Below are 17146 nucleotides of genomic sequence, written 5' to 3' on the forward strand. Positions count from 1 at the left end.
GAAGTTACACGCATCGCAAGCATACCCCTGTATTCTGCGAGCCGCGTCTATCCGCTTTCGCGCGTTCGCAATAGCGTGACTAGCTCTGATGGACGCTCTATGTTGAACTTGAAGCAGTGCGGTCGTCTCGTGCGCAGTTCGGTTTCCAGGCTACAGTGTTTTATTCAAAAGTTCACTGTGTCTGGAGCAGGGAGTTTAAGCGTTTGAACACTGTGGAAGTGCCAAAGACAAATCGACGGAAACGCGTTGTTCACAGGATAATCCAGGAACTAAACAGACAACGACGATTCTCCCTCCTTTTTATTCAGCCGCCGAACCCACACGAGGCCACATCGGACACGTGAGCATATATATATTGATATACTTATATTCGTGCTTTGTTATGTGATACACAGCACACGGTGGACGGAGTCTGTCTGCGCGCCCGAGCCTGTTGAGGCGAAATTCTTTGCTTCGCGGGCTGTGGAAGAGACTCTGCTGTATCCACACGCCTGCAGCCCTTGACGGCCTCGGCAGCTGTACCAGATTCCAAGAAACACAGGTATATGTATTAAGAGACGTATTGCGGACATGCATGAGATACTCGCCCGAGAGGCAGGGAAACGACAAACGCGTTTCGTGCTTTCCACTCGGGCGCTTCCGTGAAGTCGCGTCCGACGCCTCGCTGCAAAGCGGGGTGCCCGTGCGCACTCGACACGACGGCCGCCAACGACAAACGAGTTGCTAACAAAACACGTCTCAAAGGAGGGAAGCAAACACCACCAGTGCAGCCGATCCTCTTTACCCTCGGCGCAGAGACGAGCTACTACGCCCCGAGAAAACATCTTCGCTCGACGAGACACGCGCATCTCCGGAAAAATGCGCATCCCGGGTGCAACACCAGCAACGGTGGCAATGCACACGTTTCTAAACGCGCGCGCGCATGCGCATGCGTATCTGTTCACAATTTAAACTCACACTTACATGTGCTTATCTTCTGTCCTGCACATGCGCGAGTGACGGCTTTTCGCGGGTGTTCCATCCATCACACACGCCTCCTCCCTCCGCGCGCAAATCCCTCTTCAAATGCCGTCGCGTCGCCACCGCTCTTACAGGGGTAGATACGTTTCTGTAGCTGAACGCGCATGTATGTAGGTATGCATGCATGTGCATGTATGTAGGCACGAGTATGTATGTAACTGAATATCGAGGGGCGCCGTGCGAGAGGTTCCTCGCTGTCGGGCCTCGCCCAGGTGAGCCGTTACATGATGTTGCACGCGCCTTCACGACCCGCGCGGACGATGTACAGAGACCTGTGGAACTCGAAGAGTTTCTTCCCCAACTCGAAGCTGTAGTAGCTCTCTGAGACACAACACCGAGGAGGCGCACAGTGAAGATTCATACTGGCTTTTTGTTCTATGCTTATTAACTTTGAATTTTGTAGCTGCCACAGAACCGAAGATGTACGTCCTTCCGATGAAGATATCTATATCTATATATATCTATATGTATATATATACTCAGCAGCACCCGTCTCTCGAGGACTTCGGCAAAAGCGCGGAACGCGGTGTATCTACCAATAATACGCAGGGTTTACCCAACTATGCCCAAAAAATACATGTCTATATTGTCCGTGGATACGCCTACAACATGAATGCTCCAGCAAGTGCGCACTTTTGGCTTGATCTCTGATATGCATATACCTGTATGCGTCATGCGCGTCATCTGCTATCGACGACTCTCCATACAGAGAGACTACGCAGGATCCAAAAGCGCGACGTGAACATCGAAATGCACATGCGTCCGTGCGTAACTGAACACTATCTTGCTACTTCTGCCTTCCTTGTTCGTTCCCCACAAGCGTGAAACTCTTGCAGGTACATCGTCATGGCAACACCTACGCAGACGTATATGCGCATACATAAATATATGCCTGTATACGGATATATATGGATTTATATTATATATATGCATATATATATGCATTGAACGGGGCACTCGCAGGCCTGGTGCTTTGCAATTCGCATCGCGTACTTTCTCTCGTGATGTACTCGCCGATGAGTGTGAGGCTGCGGAACATCTCTCCCACTGGTGCGCCATTGGGGATGAGGAGGTGGCTCTGTGGTACGAGCTCGCCCTTCCCCGTCACTCCCACGACGGCCACGGGATTGCCCTGGCGAATCTCCATAAATTCTTCTCTCTGAACACACAAACAACCGCAGCAACAAATGTAACCCAGACGCACATACCGAGATCCACAGTCTGGCGGGAGTCTCTACATGAAGAAAGACTCGCCTAGTCCTCGAAGGCCGCATTTGCTGACGAGCGGCCTTCCCCAGCTGGGTACACCCGAGACTATGGGCGGTACGCCAAAGCCCATATATACAAATATATTCAAAAGTACGTATATTCAAAGAAAAAACAATATATATATTTATGATTACGTACGCCAGTTTCTCTGCCATGGAGCTCGAAGCTGGAAGAGGGGTTGGGGTCTAGGGAGGCCCCGCGGAGGGGCCTACACCGCAAGAAGCCAAATGAGTACTAGCGACTCTGTCTCAAAACGACACAGAGACGCCGCGCGGCGCGCGACATGCACAGTTTCTTTTGGAAGCATCCCGTTGAATCATAAAGCTGAGAAGGACGGACTTACCGTGCGAGACACCAGCCCGCCGTTGACCGACAGCACTATCTCGAAGTCGCTGCCCTCTGAGTTGCGCACATCCAAGATGTCGTAGTTGACACCGTGGCGAAGCGTCACCGAGCTGTCCTAAAAACAAACAAAAAAACATGCATGCGCTCGTAGTTTGCGTCGCTGCCGCCGTCCCCGCCGCCACGACATTCGAAAACATATATCTTTATATACATATAATATATATATATTGCAATATATAAATATATATATGTACTGCCAGAGCACCTCTCGGCCCTCGGTTCGCCCGAGCGTGTAGGTGTGAAGTGGAAGCCGCGTGATGGGCGAGGTGGTTTTTGCTTTGAAGTTTTTCCGTTAGAGACAAGCTTGTCTTTCCGCGCTCTGCGTCGTGTGCGTGCGACTCCGCGTACTCGACCCCGAGGTTCAGCGCAATCGCGCCTCGTCTCTCTCACCGGCTCCAAGTCCATGTTGATCAGATGGACCTTTTCAATCGGCATGACAACCTTCATTTTGCTTCTCAACACGCCCGCAACGACCACTGGCTTCGCAGGGCGATATTCGGACATGCCCTCAACAGGCGCGCCTTTTTTCGAGGCAGACTCAGGCTGCAGGTACGTGAGCAGCCGCCGGAAGTTGTTCTCCCCTTGCGAGCTCGACGCCTGCGGCACCGGGGCACTGGGCGCAGGCAAGGAGGCCGGCGCGGCCGCTGCACACCGACAGGAAAAAACACCAGCGAGCGTGCGGCACAGGCGAGCAGCGTCGCGTGGGCGCCCGCAGAGATACGAAAAGGCCAACGCGGGGAACGAATTGCGCGACGGAGTGCTGCGCTGCCCACGAGCGACACAACGCGGGGGTCGGCGCCGCAAGCAAGAGATGAGACGCGGCACACACGTCTGTCAGCGTTCGCGTGTCAACTGCTTCCGGCGCAGAGAGCAGAAAATCTGCCTTCCCCAGATCCTAAAAGGCCGTCTCTTGCTGTCGCGTTCGAATCTCTGGCAGACGCTCGCGGCGCGCGGTTCTCTCTATCCCTTCTCGCTTCGGGTGCCTTACGATCGTCTTTCTTCCGCCTGCCCTCGAGCGTCACTTCGCCGTTGACGACGAGGCAGCCCCATGGGAAGAAGCGCACGACCGACGCGTCGGGCATGTCGAAGCAATATACGTGAGGCACCGGTCCCTTCACGCCTGAAGAAGAGCAAAACAGAACATCCCCAAACAGAAAGAATCACACGTTAAAGCCGCACAGCCAACCCAGAGACACACGAGATAACAGAGTCCCCGGACCGGCCGCACATACGGGAAAGAGGTCACGCTTCTAGATAGATTCGCATATACACAAACATATACACGTGCATATAGATTGATGGATACGGGCGTAAATGCATGAGTATATGCGTATGTACCTGTATATACATCAATACACGTATACGAACATATCTGCGTATACCTATACATCTATATATATATATATATATGCGCATGCATGTTCCACTGCCTGTGTATGCGGCTGTGTCAGCACGCGAACAGCCCTGCGTGCTGGAGTTCAGCTCCTCCAGGACTTTGCGTCGAGAGAAGGGTTCGCCGCATGAAGGGCAGCAGCGGCAAATCGACATGAGACTGCTTTTTCCCTTCGGCTGCGCCTGCTCACCGGAGATGACGTAGTCGAGGAAAGGATGGACGCAGAGCCAACTGGGCTCGCGGTGGAAGACGTTGACTTCCGCAAACTTGGCGCCGTGTTTGCTCTCCTCGACTTTGACGTGGATGAAGCAGCCGCGGTTCCACACGATGGTGCACTCGCTCGCAGATACGAGAATCGCAAACGGGGCGAGGTCGCGGTCGCGCTCCGACAGGGCTCCGTAGTGCACGCACGGATCCGTGAGGAAAGGAATCTTGCAGAAGAACTTCTTCGGGCCTGAACAGACATCCACAAAACAAAGCGAGGTCGACGCAATCAACAACGCAACACATATCACTCACACCGGCGAAGAAATAAGCACATCATACAGACCTAATTACGGAGATACATTCACATATACATATGTTCATGTATGCACGTATATACATATATGTAGGTATGTATGTACGTGTGTGAATTCTGTGACTTTGTACACTGGTACTTTGCATGGAAAGGATTGAACCACCCTTTTCTCGCTCGAGTCTCTCTGTTGCCAACTGTATTCCTTCTCGGTCGACTTCTGAGAGCTCTGTCTTGACTGTGCGTTTTCCCGCCGCGCGCGCCGCTCACCGACTGCGAGGACGAGCCTTCCCAGGGACGCCTTCTTGGGGTCGCTGCCTGGCGGAGTCATCGCCGCCGGATCAAACACGAAGAAGGACCAATCTGCGGCATCGTCCGCGCCTCCCACATCCAGAAACGCTTTGCTGATTTCCTCGGGCTGCTTGTCGACCTGCGAGAGCGTCACGCGCCGCGCGCTGGTCGGTTCGTCTCCGCGCACTCGCTGGAAGGCCGCCGCGTCCACAGCCGCGAGCGGGAAGAGACAGTGTTCGTCTGCCGGCAGAATAAACGCAACCTCGAAATTGAATGAGAGGAGGGTCAGAGGGCGTGCAGGCCGACAAGCGGCGGCGGAAACGCCGGCTGGAAACGCAGAGAAACTGTGCGCGGGGGGGGGGGGGGGGGGGGGACAGAAACAAGGCTCGCAACGCAAAAAGGAGCAGAGACATAGACAGGGAGCAATATCAACCATCTTTCGTAACAAAGAAGCAAGAATAATCGAGGGGAAACAATAAAAACACGCGCCAAATCGCAAGTGTGCGTTGCCATTCTGAATACCGCCACAGTACGAACATCCTCGCACTGACGTCACCATTTCGCTGAACCTCATATATATATATATATATATATATATATATATACGTGCATACATACATACCCGCGTGAAGACACAAACACTCGCGTATAAATACGTCGCTCCTTCTGTGCATTTTCGCCAAAAAGAAGGAGTGTATGTGGGCCCTAAGGAATTTCGACACGCGCATCATAAAGGATGTGTGTTTTTCTTTTTTTTGCGGACCTGTCCACGCGGTTTCGTAGTAGATACGGTCTTGGAAAGGGACTTCCTCGAGAGGCAGCTGCCAGTATGCAATCTCGGATTTGAGAGCCATGTACTTGCTGCAGAATTCGTGGAGCGGCACCACCGAGAGCGGCTCGAGGTCTGAGAAACGCAGTTGGGGAGGAACCAAAAAACAGATTACGCAACTGAGGAGAGAAGGGGCATCCCCCGGCCGCTTCTCCAGTGACGGCGGCCGAACAACAAAGAGGAATCCCCTTTCACACGAGAGACTGCGCCACCGTTGCGTCACACCCTCGCCCGCGTGGATGGACGCGCTCTCCCCTGGCTAGCTCGATCTCGGTTCTGAGTGAGCCCGTACGCAAGGGAGATTTGAAACACGCCAAAAAGTCAATGCGTGACGAAGTTCAGGGAGATTCAAAACACCCCAAGGAATCAATGCGAGTCCAACCGAACACGAAGGCGGCACGCGTACCTAGCAGATGCTCCATGAGCAACTGGAAGCCGTCGAGAGGGCGGGTGATGATGATCGCGCCGTCCTCGGTCTTTGGAATCATGGGAGGGATCTCCTTGAATCCTTCGTTCCTAGCAATGAGCGCGAGACCTGAAGCCTGCACATCTGCGCGGTTCATCACATCGGGGGGAAGCACGAACTTGGTCTGCCCGATTTGAAAAGTCGCCCCCGGCACGGGGCCGCCGCGAATCCACTCCATGACGCCTTCAATCATCGGCCGCCTGGCGCCGCTACGCCAGGGAAGGTTGCTGAAGCTGGTAAAGAACGACTACAAAAGGCAAAAAAGCGGCCAGGACTGGCCCGCGAGGCTCCGCCGGGGTTCCGCCGGCGAACGCGAGGAAAAAGTCGAGGTGAAACGGTACCTACAGCAGTTTCACACCACCGCGTGGCTCGACAAACCTGAAAACAAGCAGAAAAAGGCAGAGAAAACCACACAACAGAAGAGGGAATGCATCCTAGAAACGTGCAAGGTGTGCCACCAGACCAAGTTCTCAGGTGTACGTACACCGACGGCATACACAGCGAAGAGTTTTTTTCCCAGTCTTTGCTGACCGTTCCTTGTCAACATAACGAAGAGCAGAACAGTAGAGCCGTAGACTACCTAACTGCGGCGTTCGTCTTGTTTTTAGACCCTTTCACCGCGATCTCAAGGCCAGCAGCATCGAAACGCGGCACCCGGCACCAAAAGGGCTCGCCGCTGGAAGTTGGCAGAGAAGCGCGACCACGGCTGTCAGAACACTGTGTACGTGGCTTCCGAATGGAGAAGAGTTCTGGGGTCAAGAATCCTGTGAGAACATAGTCTGTCCCGTTGATTCGAACGTGTGGTGCGCTCGCAATACACACACCATTGCGGCTAGTTACGTCGCTGGAAACTGTGATTTTCAACCGCTTATACCACTCGGCCCACGGCTAAAATGGATTGGACGCGCAGACGCCGACTGCTTACACTTTTGTCTGTTTCAAGGGCGGTTTTCAGCGCTGGTCGCCGGAGAAAATCTCATATTGCTGGTGTGGAATGCAGATCCCTGCTTCCGTCACGCCCACGAAAGTGGCAGCGTGTCCTGCACAGCTCGACGAGCTACTACGAGTTTGACAAGGAAAAATGCCTCTTTGCTCTCGCTTTTGCGCCTCAAATAGCGACTTGGAAGAGCTTTATACACGGCACATGTGAGAAAACCCGACGATCTGCCTAATGCAGCGGCTTCGACACGCCAGCCAGCCATCGCTGCGTCGCCGTTCAGCCGCGGTTGGATACTGTGATGATGTGTTACCACAGCAACCACATGCAAAGAGCCTTGATTCCTCCCCTTACCTGGCGATTCGCCTCTGGTGAGGGAAAAGGCAGCCGGTTAAGTAAAAATAAGCAAGACATAGATGAAACGAAGGCAAAACCCGTGAAGAAGTTCCCTATTTCGCTGCCGCTGACAACATGTCATAGAGTCTCAGCGCCGGGGAAGGACCCGTGCCGCGGAAGCTACGAACTGTCGGCAGCGTATACGCGTGAAGCTTCTCAAAGGTCTTCACTCCTCGCATCAAGCCGTCTATTTCTTAGCGGCGACGTGAGCTGCCTTCGGGCGCACAGGCGTTTTCGGAGCTGGCGCGGGCGTCGTAGAGTCCGTTGCTGTTCTTGCCAAACTCCTGTTGCCCGAAGAGCAGCTGGACTGCCGCGTGTGAAGCGTTAGAGTTACCGCTCAGTCTCGCTGAGAAAGTGCTCCCGTAGCTTGCAGCGCTCGCACTATCGGAATTACTAACATGACAGACTAGGCCAATATCAGTTTTGTGCAGAACCGAGTCGACGCGCGGGCAAGGATGTACCTGCTGGGGCTATGAGGAACGAGCTTTCCCGCTTCGGTCACAAGCTACTTACATCTCATAAAACGGATTGCAAAAACAGGTTCAAGCAAAACCAGGGAGCGTCTTAGTAGACAGAAGGAATGGCTTTTGCTTGTCTCCCCAATGCGCGGCTCTCCGGTTTTACGAAGCTTCGAGAACGACTGGAAATTTGTAACCCACACGTAACGGAACAGCCGCGACTGCGAGGAGAGCGACAAATCAGTCTGAAAGCAACCGAGACATCTGCTGCCTCACGCCAACAGCGGGCACACCGGACTCGGGTGCATCCCCGCCGCTGGACTGCAATCATTCATTTGGAAAATATTACGATTTCTCATCTGAAACCGCCGCAGCCCCCCGCAGCCCCCCTTTGCTTGACTGTTCATGCCGCCCGCGACAAGTCTACGCTATCGCCTTTGTACGCTGCAGGCTTTCCGCGTGTTGCAGCAGAGGACCTCGCGGAGTGCTCAAAAAACTCTTGAAAACTGGTGAATCAATCTGTATGTATGGTGATTCCTTTCAATTAAAACGCTCCAGGTCTTCCAGAAAGCCCTTTCTTCCGAACCCAGTGCGCAAACGCTGGTAAGGATTGTGTCTACCAATTTTGCGGACTGTCGTAAGATCCTTTTAGCGGCGTCTGCGGGGCCTCCCCTTCAAACTTGTCCGCGTGTGAGACTTGCTAAAACGGATCCTTCGACAAACGAAGGCGCACACACTGCCAAGTTTGAGAAGAACTGCGCGCGCCACGCGTACACCTACCACAGACGCTGCCTCGCCCCGTCAACCCGCGGCCATACGAAAAAAAAAACTAGAACTCGCACTGAGCGCCAGGAAAAGTGCGCGAGCCTGTCTGCCTGCGCAAAGACAGGGCGGACCCTCGTGACAAAAACATGTGAAGGGGGAGAGGAGGGGGGGGGGTGGCGCCCGAGTGCCCAGTCAGGCGAAAGCAGGCCTCTGCCGGTGACCGCGTGCGGCCTCAGAGGTTTCCTCGTTGCCCATCAAGGTGCTCTACCCGGTTCATCCTGCGCAAAAAAGAAAAAACAAAGAGCTTCTTGGAACACCCGCGCGTCAGGCAGACGCATTTCTGCCCTGCTGCTGAGTTTTTCGCGCGCCTCGTCTTACCAGTCGACGACGATGTACCGCGAGGACTTCTTGGCGGGCGCCGCGTAGGCTACCGGAGAGGTGGCGGCCGCGGAGGAGGCGGAGAACAGCCACTGCGTCTTGAGAAGCGCGGCGGACGGCTCAGGCAGCGGCGCGAGGCTCTCCGTGACGCACGACAGCCGCAGTGACGTGACGCCCGTGTTGCTGAAGAGGAACGTGTGTGCCGCGGTGACCTCGTTGCCCCCGCGACACGCAGGCTTCCCGAGCGCCGCGCCACCCGGATGCGCAAAGAAGGGCGACACGGAGGAAACGTCCTCCGGACTCTTTGGCGCAAAAAGCGCCTTCATCAACAGATCCAGAAAGTGCGCGTGGCTCACGACAATCAACACTTTGAGGCCCTCCTCCTCCGCGCTCTCTGTCATCTGCCACAACCTGAGTCGACACACGCCCACGCACACACCGCGGACCCAAAAACGGGTCAACACGCGGGCGGGAGCGAGCCATGCTGCCTCGCACCACAAATCGGAACGACGTCATCGAGAAAGCCTCAACGTTGACAGCACACAGGGGGGGGTGGGGGGCCTGAGGGGGCAGCGCCTCAGAAGGGGGTGACCCGCGGATTCAAGCGCACACCCGCGGCGCCCAGACCTGGCCATCGGCCGCCGTCCTCAAAAACCGACACGACAGCCGCGCCTTCAGACAGCCAAGCTGAACGAGCGAGGCGGAGACACTTTGCACACGCAGCGGTCGACTGCACACGCGACGCTCAAGATCTGCGACCGAGGGACGCAGTCTGCAAGAGCATGAGAACGTCGGAAAGTCTCTGGGAAGAATCCAGTGCAGTGAGAGGTGAAACGAAACGTTTCAAAATCGTAGGAAACTATAGCAAGCTGACCGTTTTAACACTGCTGACCGAGACGAATTGACCCTCGTACAGACGTTTGCGAGTGTGACTCACGATTCCGCGACGCGGTTCGCCCGCGCTTTCGCCTCAGAAAAGCTTTCCTTGCCCCGACCTGCAAAAAGTCGGGAATGCGCTAGCGGATCTTGACAGTCATATGTCTGTGACCTCGCCCTACCCTGAGTTTTTTTAGCGGCGGGGATCGCGTCTCCATGTGTATGGACACCAAGGTGCATGTGCATGCGAGACATCACCTGGGAGTTGCCAGTCACCACGATACCTCGAGGAAGAAGTCAAGACTTAGAGACAGAAGTGTTCATCGCTCTCTACATGGGCGCTGCGGCTCGCTTTCACTCTCTCATATATATATGTGGTTTTTCTCCTTCACATCGGTGCCTATGGTAGACAGCTGGTTCACATTGAACCCTGAAGCCTAGAAGCATGAAGCGCGCATGACTACGGCTCGACGTTTTGGAAAATGTCTCAATTGTCTCACCAGGAGTATACCAGCCGTCCTCGAGGCAGTCAGGCGCAGTGAGGCGACCGCCAAATCGCGATTCGTAGTCTTTCTTCGTGCAGCCTAGAAAAAGGAGCGAGACGGCGCGACAGAAAAGCTCTAGTGACCAAACCGGAGGAAAGCGACGCAGGAGGCACAGTCTCCCCGGACCAATAAATAAATATTTCTATATATTTTAGTATCTGCACGCGAAGGTCCTGAGTGACAACGCGTATGAGTCGCCTCATCCACCGGCTCCACTGCCCACTCAGCCTCGATAGCTACACATAAATAAATATGTAAATATATAAAAAGGTTTACAAAAAGATTGTTGCAAATATGTGAATATTTAGATGGAGATAAACAATGAGAAACCGTGCAGACTTTCTGCGCGGAAGTCGGAAAGTAGCGGTGCGCGGGCGTTTCGGTGGCACTGGATCTTCTCACATTTGCGTCTCAGAGGTCACAGTGCGCTTCATCGTCACACGTGCCACACACGCAAACAACGCAGGCGTGAGACCAACGCATCACCGGAGAGGGCGCGGAAGAGAGAGAAGGCGCTCACCTGCGTAACTCATACACACCGGTGTTTCCCCCTCTGCGACGCGGCAAAATCTGTACAGGCCACCAACTTCGAAAGTTTCGGGATTCAGCACGCAGTCAGCTGGTCTCTGACGAAAAAAAAGAGAGGATGCAAACACAACTCGTTGGAATGAGACGCTTTACGACCTGACAGTCGGCTCGAGTCGCGGGCTCTGAGTCGCGTCTCGCGCTTTGTCGCTCTCCCCCTGCGTTTCTTTATCCTTTGTTTCTTTCCTTCTTCTGCTCTCTCGCGGCTCCGCACTCACCAAATTGAGCCTCTCGCAGAGCGGCATCGCAGTCAGGATCGTGCGCAGGAGGGGGGAGACGAGGACTCTCTGAGGAGGCACGACAAAAAAGACTGCAGACTTTGCTTCGCAACCAACACCACACCATACCGACAGCGCGGGTGCCGTCCCCCTGTCTCTCCCTCGCGCCCGAGGCGAGGCAGCTGCGCCCTCGTGGAGGTTCGGCGACGCGCTGCGAGCGCGTCTCTGTATCGACGGAGTTGAACAGAATCTCTGATTTCCTGTTAGCGAACGCGGCTCTTGTCGGCACCTCCTCTGCTGGCGGCTACCAGGCTCCAGCAGAGACGCAGAATGTCCACTCTCGCCGTGCGTAGAGCTCGACAGACGTAAAAACACCCAGCGACGCTCACCACGCCTTCCACGCGCGGAACGGAGACTAGCCGGTCACCCCCACGCGCCTCCACGCGGCCACTGGAGTCTCTGGCTCCGCCGTCGCTCGGCGCGTCTTCCTTCCGCGCTGCCTCCGGCGCGCGGTCTCCTCGGCTTTCGAGCTCTTCTTCGGTATTATCGGTCGGTTCGCTGGCCTCCGCGTCTCTCTCCGCAGTCGGACGGCCGCCACACGCGGGACTGTCCGCCGTCGCCTCTGCGCTCTCCCTCAGCCGCGTCTCTGCGTGAAGCGCGTCAGACGCCGCACAAGCCTCTTCAGCTTGCTCGGCGCCCGCGACCGGCGCAGGCGACACAGGAAGGGGAGGAGGAGACCGAGACGCGGCGGAGCTCGAGGCCGTCGTCGCCGTCGGCGGGAACGAAGGCGAGAGAGAAACTCCGCAGTCGGATAAGTACGCATCGCGAAAGTGCTCGCCGAGCAGCAGCGCTTGCTGGCGACCGCGCTCGCTCAAACCGGGATCTGAGAAAACAGCAAGATGCGCACAAACAAGCAGCTAGGGGGAGCAGCGCGGAGGCGCCAAACCAAACAGCTAAACAAAGATGGGGAGCTGAAAAGGGCCTGCACACGCATGATGTTCTCAGGTTTCACAGCTTCGAAGAGATACCTAAAAGCGAAACAGAGTGCAGTGCTGCGATTGTCTCACCGATGTCGCGCTGCGCCTCGAAGAGATCCTCAACTGACGAATCTGCAGAGGAGACAGAAAAGGCGATAAACGGGGGAAAATATCCGCGAAATGGCGAACAGAAAGGAGCATGAGCTACGAGAGCCACGGAAGGGAGAGAAAGACGACAGAGAGAAATGACGACGCCAGACACGGGAAGAAGAGCCGCACATCCTGTCGAGAATGCCGAACGCCACGCCGAATCGCACTTAGGGCGGAGGTTAGACGGGAAGGAGGGAGCAAAAAGGAGGCACAGAGAAAGTGAAACTACGTGAAAAGGGGAAAAGAATTCGAGTGCATGCGCCAGGAGAGCGCGAGCGTCAAGAACAGGAAAAAGGCGAGTGAAAGCGACTCAAAAAAGTCGACACCGCCTGAGAAAATAGAGCGAACCTCCATCGGCGCGCAGATCAACGCGGCATAAGAGGACTCGAAGCGGACGTGAAGGAGAGCGAGAGATCGACGGGAAGCACGGGGGATGAAGAAAAGCAGAGTAACCTTTGCCGCAGAAGAAACGACTTACTCGCGGTAAGTCTTCCAGCGACAGCGTTCTCCCGCAGCCTCTGGTAGAGCTCGTTGTTCATAGACTCCGCGTGCCGCACGAAGATCACCTATCCGGAGGAAAAGGAATACGAACGACAGCGTCGCATGGCAAGAAGAAAGAAGTAGGCGAGATGAAGCAAATGCAGGGGAATAGGAACTATTCCCCTGTGCGAGTTTCAGAGTCTCTGGCTAAAGAACGAGGCGACAAAGAGCGAGCAGACGCGTTTCAAAGGACCCTACGTCTTTCCTCTAGTCGAAGAAGCAACGGCAAAGAAGAGACATGAGACACTCGCCGGTGCGGCGTGAGATTAACGAGCACCCACTCGGCCAAGAAGACAAGAGAAGCGACACAACCACGGCGAAGTGGGGAGAGGAAGAACGAGAAGACGTCTCTTGCATGGACAGCAGTAGAAAGCAGCTCGAAGGAGAGCCCGAAGGCCCCCACGTGCCTTAGGAAGCAACAGGAAGGAAGGGAGGCGCTACCTTCCCGGCTCAACACCTTTGAGACGGAGACACTCGAGAGAGAGAGAGGACGGCGGAGGGGCCTTACCCTGAGAGAGGAGGACTTCACGGAGGTTGCCGCGGAGCCATTGTGCGACACTTCAGCGGCCTCCACGCGCTCGCCAGAGGAGTTTCCTCTGCTAAACCGGAAAAAGTTCTTCATGGCCGAGGTCGCAAGCTTGTCTTGACTGCATGGATCGAGGAACTATGCGCAAGACTTTGCAGCGTGTTTTTAAAAATGCATGGAGAGGTCGACACACGGAAGCGTGCCTCGCCAGCTCAGAAATCGCCCAAACACATGTGAGGAAAGCCTTCAAATATGGTCTGCTCCCGAAAATGGGCACAGACACCTACGCAGGCCCATCGATGCGGAGAGCCGCGAACAAAAGTGACTCAAATCCACGAGGGCGAGAAGGATCCTTCGTGAAAGCACTGGACAAGAAAACTGGACATCCAAGGAAAAGTCAGATTTTGCGAGTCGCGAGAGAGAGAGGACAAAGCAAAGGGGGCTAAAGCAGCCAAAGAATCGTGGAAAGGCGAAGAAGCCGCGAAAGGCAATTGAGAAACGATATCGCGCAGCAGCGCGGAAGAGAGCGGGAGGAGCAGAAAGAAACCTGGCCGGGCGAGAGAGAGAAGCAGAGACGTTTTCCGACAAGAAAACAGGGAGTCACACAGTTAAAAATCAAGTGAACAATGGGTGAACGCAGAGGAGACTGAAAAAGCCGTTGCCCTACCACGCGGCTAGGCGACTCAAAAGGAAGCAGCGTTATCTCTCTGGCCTTCCCTTTGTTTCCGGAGACTGCGATATGTCGAAGTAAAGCGGCGCCATGAAATAAGCCGTGACAAGAAGAAGAAAACCCATAAAAGCGAGCGAACAGATTGCCGAAGGTGGAGAGACTCAGGAGTACATACACCCCGCCTAGGCGTTCTCCGTCCTCCGTGCCAGCCCGTGGAGAGACAAGGAAGGAACGTCGAGAGATCGTGCGGCTCTTTACAACTGTCCTTCAAATTTGAAATGGACGCCAAGAAGAACGCTTGGCGGCCACCTGTGCGCCGCGCGGGGTCAAGCGAAGATTCAAACAAATCGAAGAAAAGGCAGCAAAGCGCCACGTATGTGGTCTTCTCCGGGCAAAGCCGGCAGCTGAGCACTTGCGATCCTGCGTTGTACGATCACGCGCAGTCTCCAGGTGACCTCCGCCGACTTCTTCCTCGCTACTTCATCGAACACCGCTTCAGAGCGGCACACCGAAGCACGCGAAAGCGAGAAGACTGGATGCGATTCGGCTCGCTTATTTCGAGGCTCTTCTCGCAATCTGCAGGCAGCGACACACCGACCGCGCGGCCGACTCAGACGCCCTTTTGGCCGCCTCCTCGTCGTCTCGCGTACGGACGTGAGGCATTTCCATTTTCGCCTTGGCATCAACTCTCTTCGGTTCCTCTCAGATCGCAGGTTCCCCTTCGTCCTCCTCTGGCGCTTCCTGCGCGTCCCTGCTGTCTCTCCACGCCGCGCGACGCCCGTGGCGCCCCGACTCGGGTCGAACGGAAGGCGAGTCGGCGCTTGCTGGAGAGTTGTGTGGGAGGGGGAGAGGTCTCCTGCGACAGGGGGACACTGAAGATTGTCTTGGGGACGCGCCGTATTCACGCTCTTAGTGCAGTGTGCTTCTCAAGAGCTCTCTCTCTCCCTCTTTCTCTGCGCGGGACTCCTCTCCTCCACCCAAATTCAGCCACCAGATCGGAGCTGCGCGGAGGGTTTTGTCAAGCCCCTCTCTTCGGTGGACTCTTGAAGGGATGAAAAACACGTGAACGCGGCAGCGCCAGGGGCGACACGTCTGCGGACGAGGTGCTCGCTCGATTCTAGAGTCCTGTGTGCATGCTGAAGTGTCTATTGTGTCGAAGGGGCTAGCATTTTTGCTTCTCCGCCTTCCGATGAGCTGAATCAGGGTCAGCCCGTGGACCGCATGCGCGCCGCACCGCTGCAGTTTTCTTGAGACCCCCGCGTCTGTCCCCCCGGCCTGGCGCGGGAGAGGTCGCTGTCTCTGCAGCTGCGGAGGCTTGACCTCTTTTTTCTCTTTTTCGTGTGTTTGGCCGCCTCTCCGTCTCTCAAATGCACGTTCGGCTGCTGCTCTTCGCGAGCGCTCGCGAGGCGCTGGGGGTGCCTTCGATGCTCTTGTTCCTCCGTCCCGCTGGACGAGAAGAGACGGAAAACCCCCGGCTGGAGGACGCGGCGAGCGAGGACGCACATCGCGCAGGGAGTCGCGAGAGGCGCCTCGAGGGCCGCTCCCGCCCTCCGGAGATCGACGCCGACGGGTGTGCTGCCCCCGCCCCGAGCGACCGCGCGGGGGCATATTCGGGCGCGCCTGCAGCCTGCACTGTCTCCGTGGCGGCGCTGCTGGCGCTCATCGCCGAGCAAGCGCCGTCGCTCGCCACACTCCTGCCTTCCTGCGCCCTCGCGGTAGACCGCAGACTGCTCACGCAGAACGAAGAAGTTGAACTCACGCGCGACAGCGAACTCGCCCTCCTCCCCCCGGTCAGTGGCGGCTGATAACGAGGCGCAGGCCCCGCGGAAAGCAGTTGGAAGGAGAGCAGCGAGGTGTCTCACGAGGACGAGGACAGGAGGAAGCAGAGAAGGCGAGGGCGTTAGCAAAGAGAGAGGCGCTCGGCATCTCGCGAAGCGCGATGAAGCGACAAAGGGATAAATCAAGGCCTGTCTAGATGTGCGTCTCCGCGCTCGCACAGCTTGCCGGGGCGCCAGTATCTGTCTTTCTAGCCCGCTTCTTGTGCGAGTTGAGACCCTTTTTTGCCTGCGTCGGGGTCGGTTTCTGAGTTTTCATCGCCACAAGGCGCCCCCTCGCGTGTGGGGAGGCCTCGTGCCTAGTGACAGTTTTCACCAGGTGCTTCGCGTCCAGAGACGCGCAGCCGATCTCACCGCGATATCTCTTCACTAACGAGTCAAAGACTGTTCAATAAGCAGCTGATAGACCCCACCCGAGCCACTACACAGACCGTGATGCGAAGGCAGAGAAGCGGTACTCCACTGCTGACGAATCCCAGCGCCTCTATAATTTTGTACGCTACACAGATCTGTGCAGAGGCCTGCCGCGAATCTCGAAAGAACCATGGAAGGCGCGTGTGTATGGAGGGGAGGAGCTGCGCCACGTGCCTCACACGAATCGTGCGACAGGAGGTGAACACGTAAGCAAGAAAGAGGACGCCGCTGCGTTTTGCTATGTTCTCTCTAAAAGCATTCTACCGCGCGCGTGATTTCTGCCTCGGAAGCGAAGCGGTCTCTCTGTCCCTTCCCTCTGCGATCTCAGGCACGCACCGTCGCTGCAGCAAAACTCTCAAAAGAACTATCCTGAAGTGGAAACACGACGGGACTGGCGTCGCACTGAGCAACGAAGCTTGCACTCGCCGGCACAAGCACGGAAACTGATCCGCACTAACAAGAAAAAATTCGCAATAGCGACTACAACATTCGCGTTCTCTGCTATCAGCGAGTGTACATACACTGCAGAGGTACCGCAGGCACGGGACGCAAAATTCCGCACACGGAAGTGAGCCACTCAATTCCACTTTTCGCCACGGTATCCCACGAACCGGAGTACTCTCTGCATTCGTGTTGATCTTCCCTTCTCCGCAACTCCCTCTCCTCCCTCTTGATTTTCTTTCTCG

At 55.8% G+C, this 17146-nt stretch overlaps 3 protein-coding genes across 3 annotated transcripts; 1 reads left to right on the forward strand and 2 right to left on the reverse strand.

The window, feature by feature from the left end:
- Positions 1 to 1240: 1240 nt before the first annotated feature.
- On the reverse strand, positions 1241 to 6383 carry BESB_080470 (uncharacterized protein; the record flags this gene model as incomplete). Its single annotated transcript, XM_029366409.1, has 9 exons — positions 1241 to 1341; positions 2014 to 2179; positions 2633 to 2749; positions 3085 to 3338; positions 3683 to 3814; positions 4278 to 4541; positions 4875 to 5135; positions 5659 to 5799; positions 6131 to 6383. 9 exons carry the CDS (start codon positions 6381 to 6383, stop codon positions 1241 to 1243), a joined length of 1689 nt encoding a protein of 562 aa, XP_029217840.1.
- A 2595-nt stretch (positions 6384 to 8978) lies between these two features.
- On the reverse strand, positions 8979 to 13637 carry BESB_080480 (phosphoglycerate mutase family protein; the record flags this gene model as incomplete). The annotated part of the gene is made up of 11 exons (XM_029366410.1): positions 8979 to 9024; positions 9125 to 9153; positions 9190 to 9535; positions 10062 to 10119; positions 10501 to 10584; positions 11066 to 11171; positions 11349 to 11417; positions 11738 to 12231; positions 12416 to 12457; positions 12954 to 13041; positions 13524 to 13637. 11 exons carry the CDS (start codon positions 13635 to 13637, stop codon positions 8979 to 8981), a joined length of 1476 nt encoding a protein of 491 aa, XP_029217841.1.
- A 1941-nt stretch (positions 13638 to 15578) lies between these two features.
- BESB_080490 (uncharacterized protein) lies at positions 15579 to 16016 on the forward strand (the record flags this gene model as incomplete). The annotated part of the gene is made up of 1 exon (XM_029366411.1): positions 15579 to 16016. One exon carries the CDS (start codon positions 15579 to 15581, stop codon positions 16014 to 16016), a length of 438 nt encoding a protein of 145 aa, XP_029217842.1.
- Between the last annotated feature and the right edge of the window lie 1130 nt (positions 16017 to 17146).

Source organism: Besnoitia besnoiti, chromosome VII (genome assembly GCF_002563875.1).
Source record: "Besnoitia besnoiti strain Bb-Ger1 chromosome VII, whole genome shotgun sequence".
Taxonomy (NCBI): Eukaryota; Apicomplexa; class Conoidasida; order Eucoccidiorida; family Sarcocystidae; genus Besnoitia; species Besnoitia besnoiti.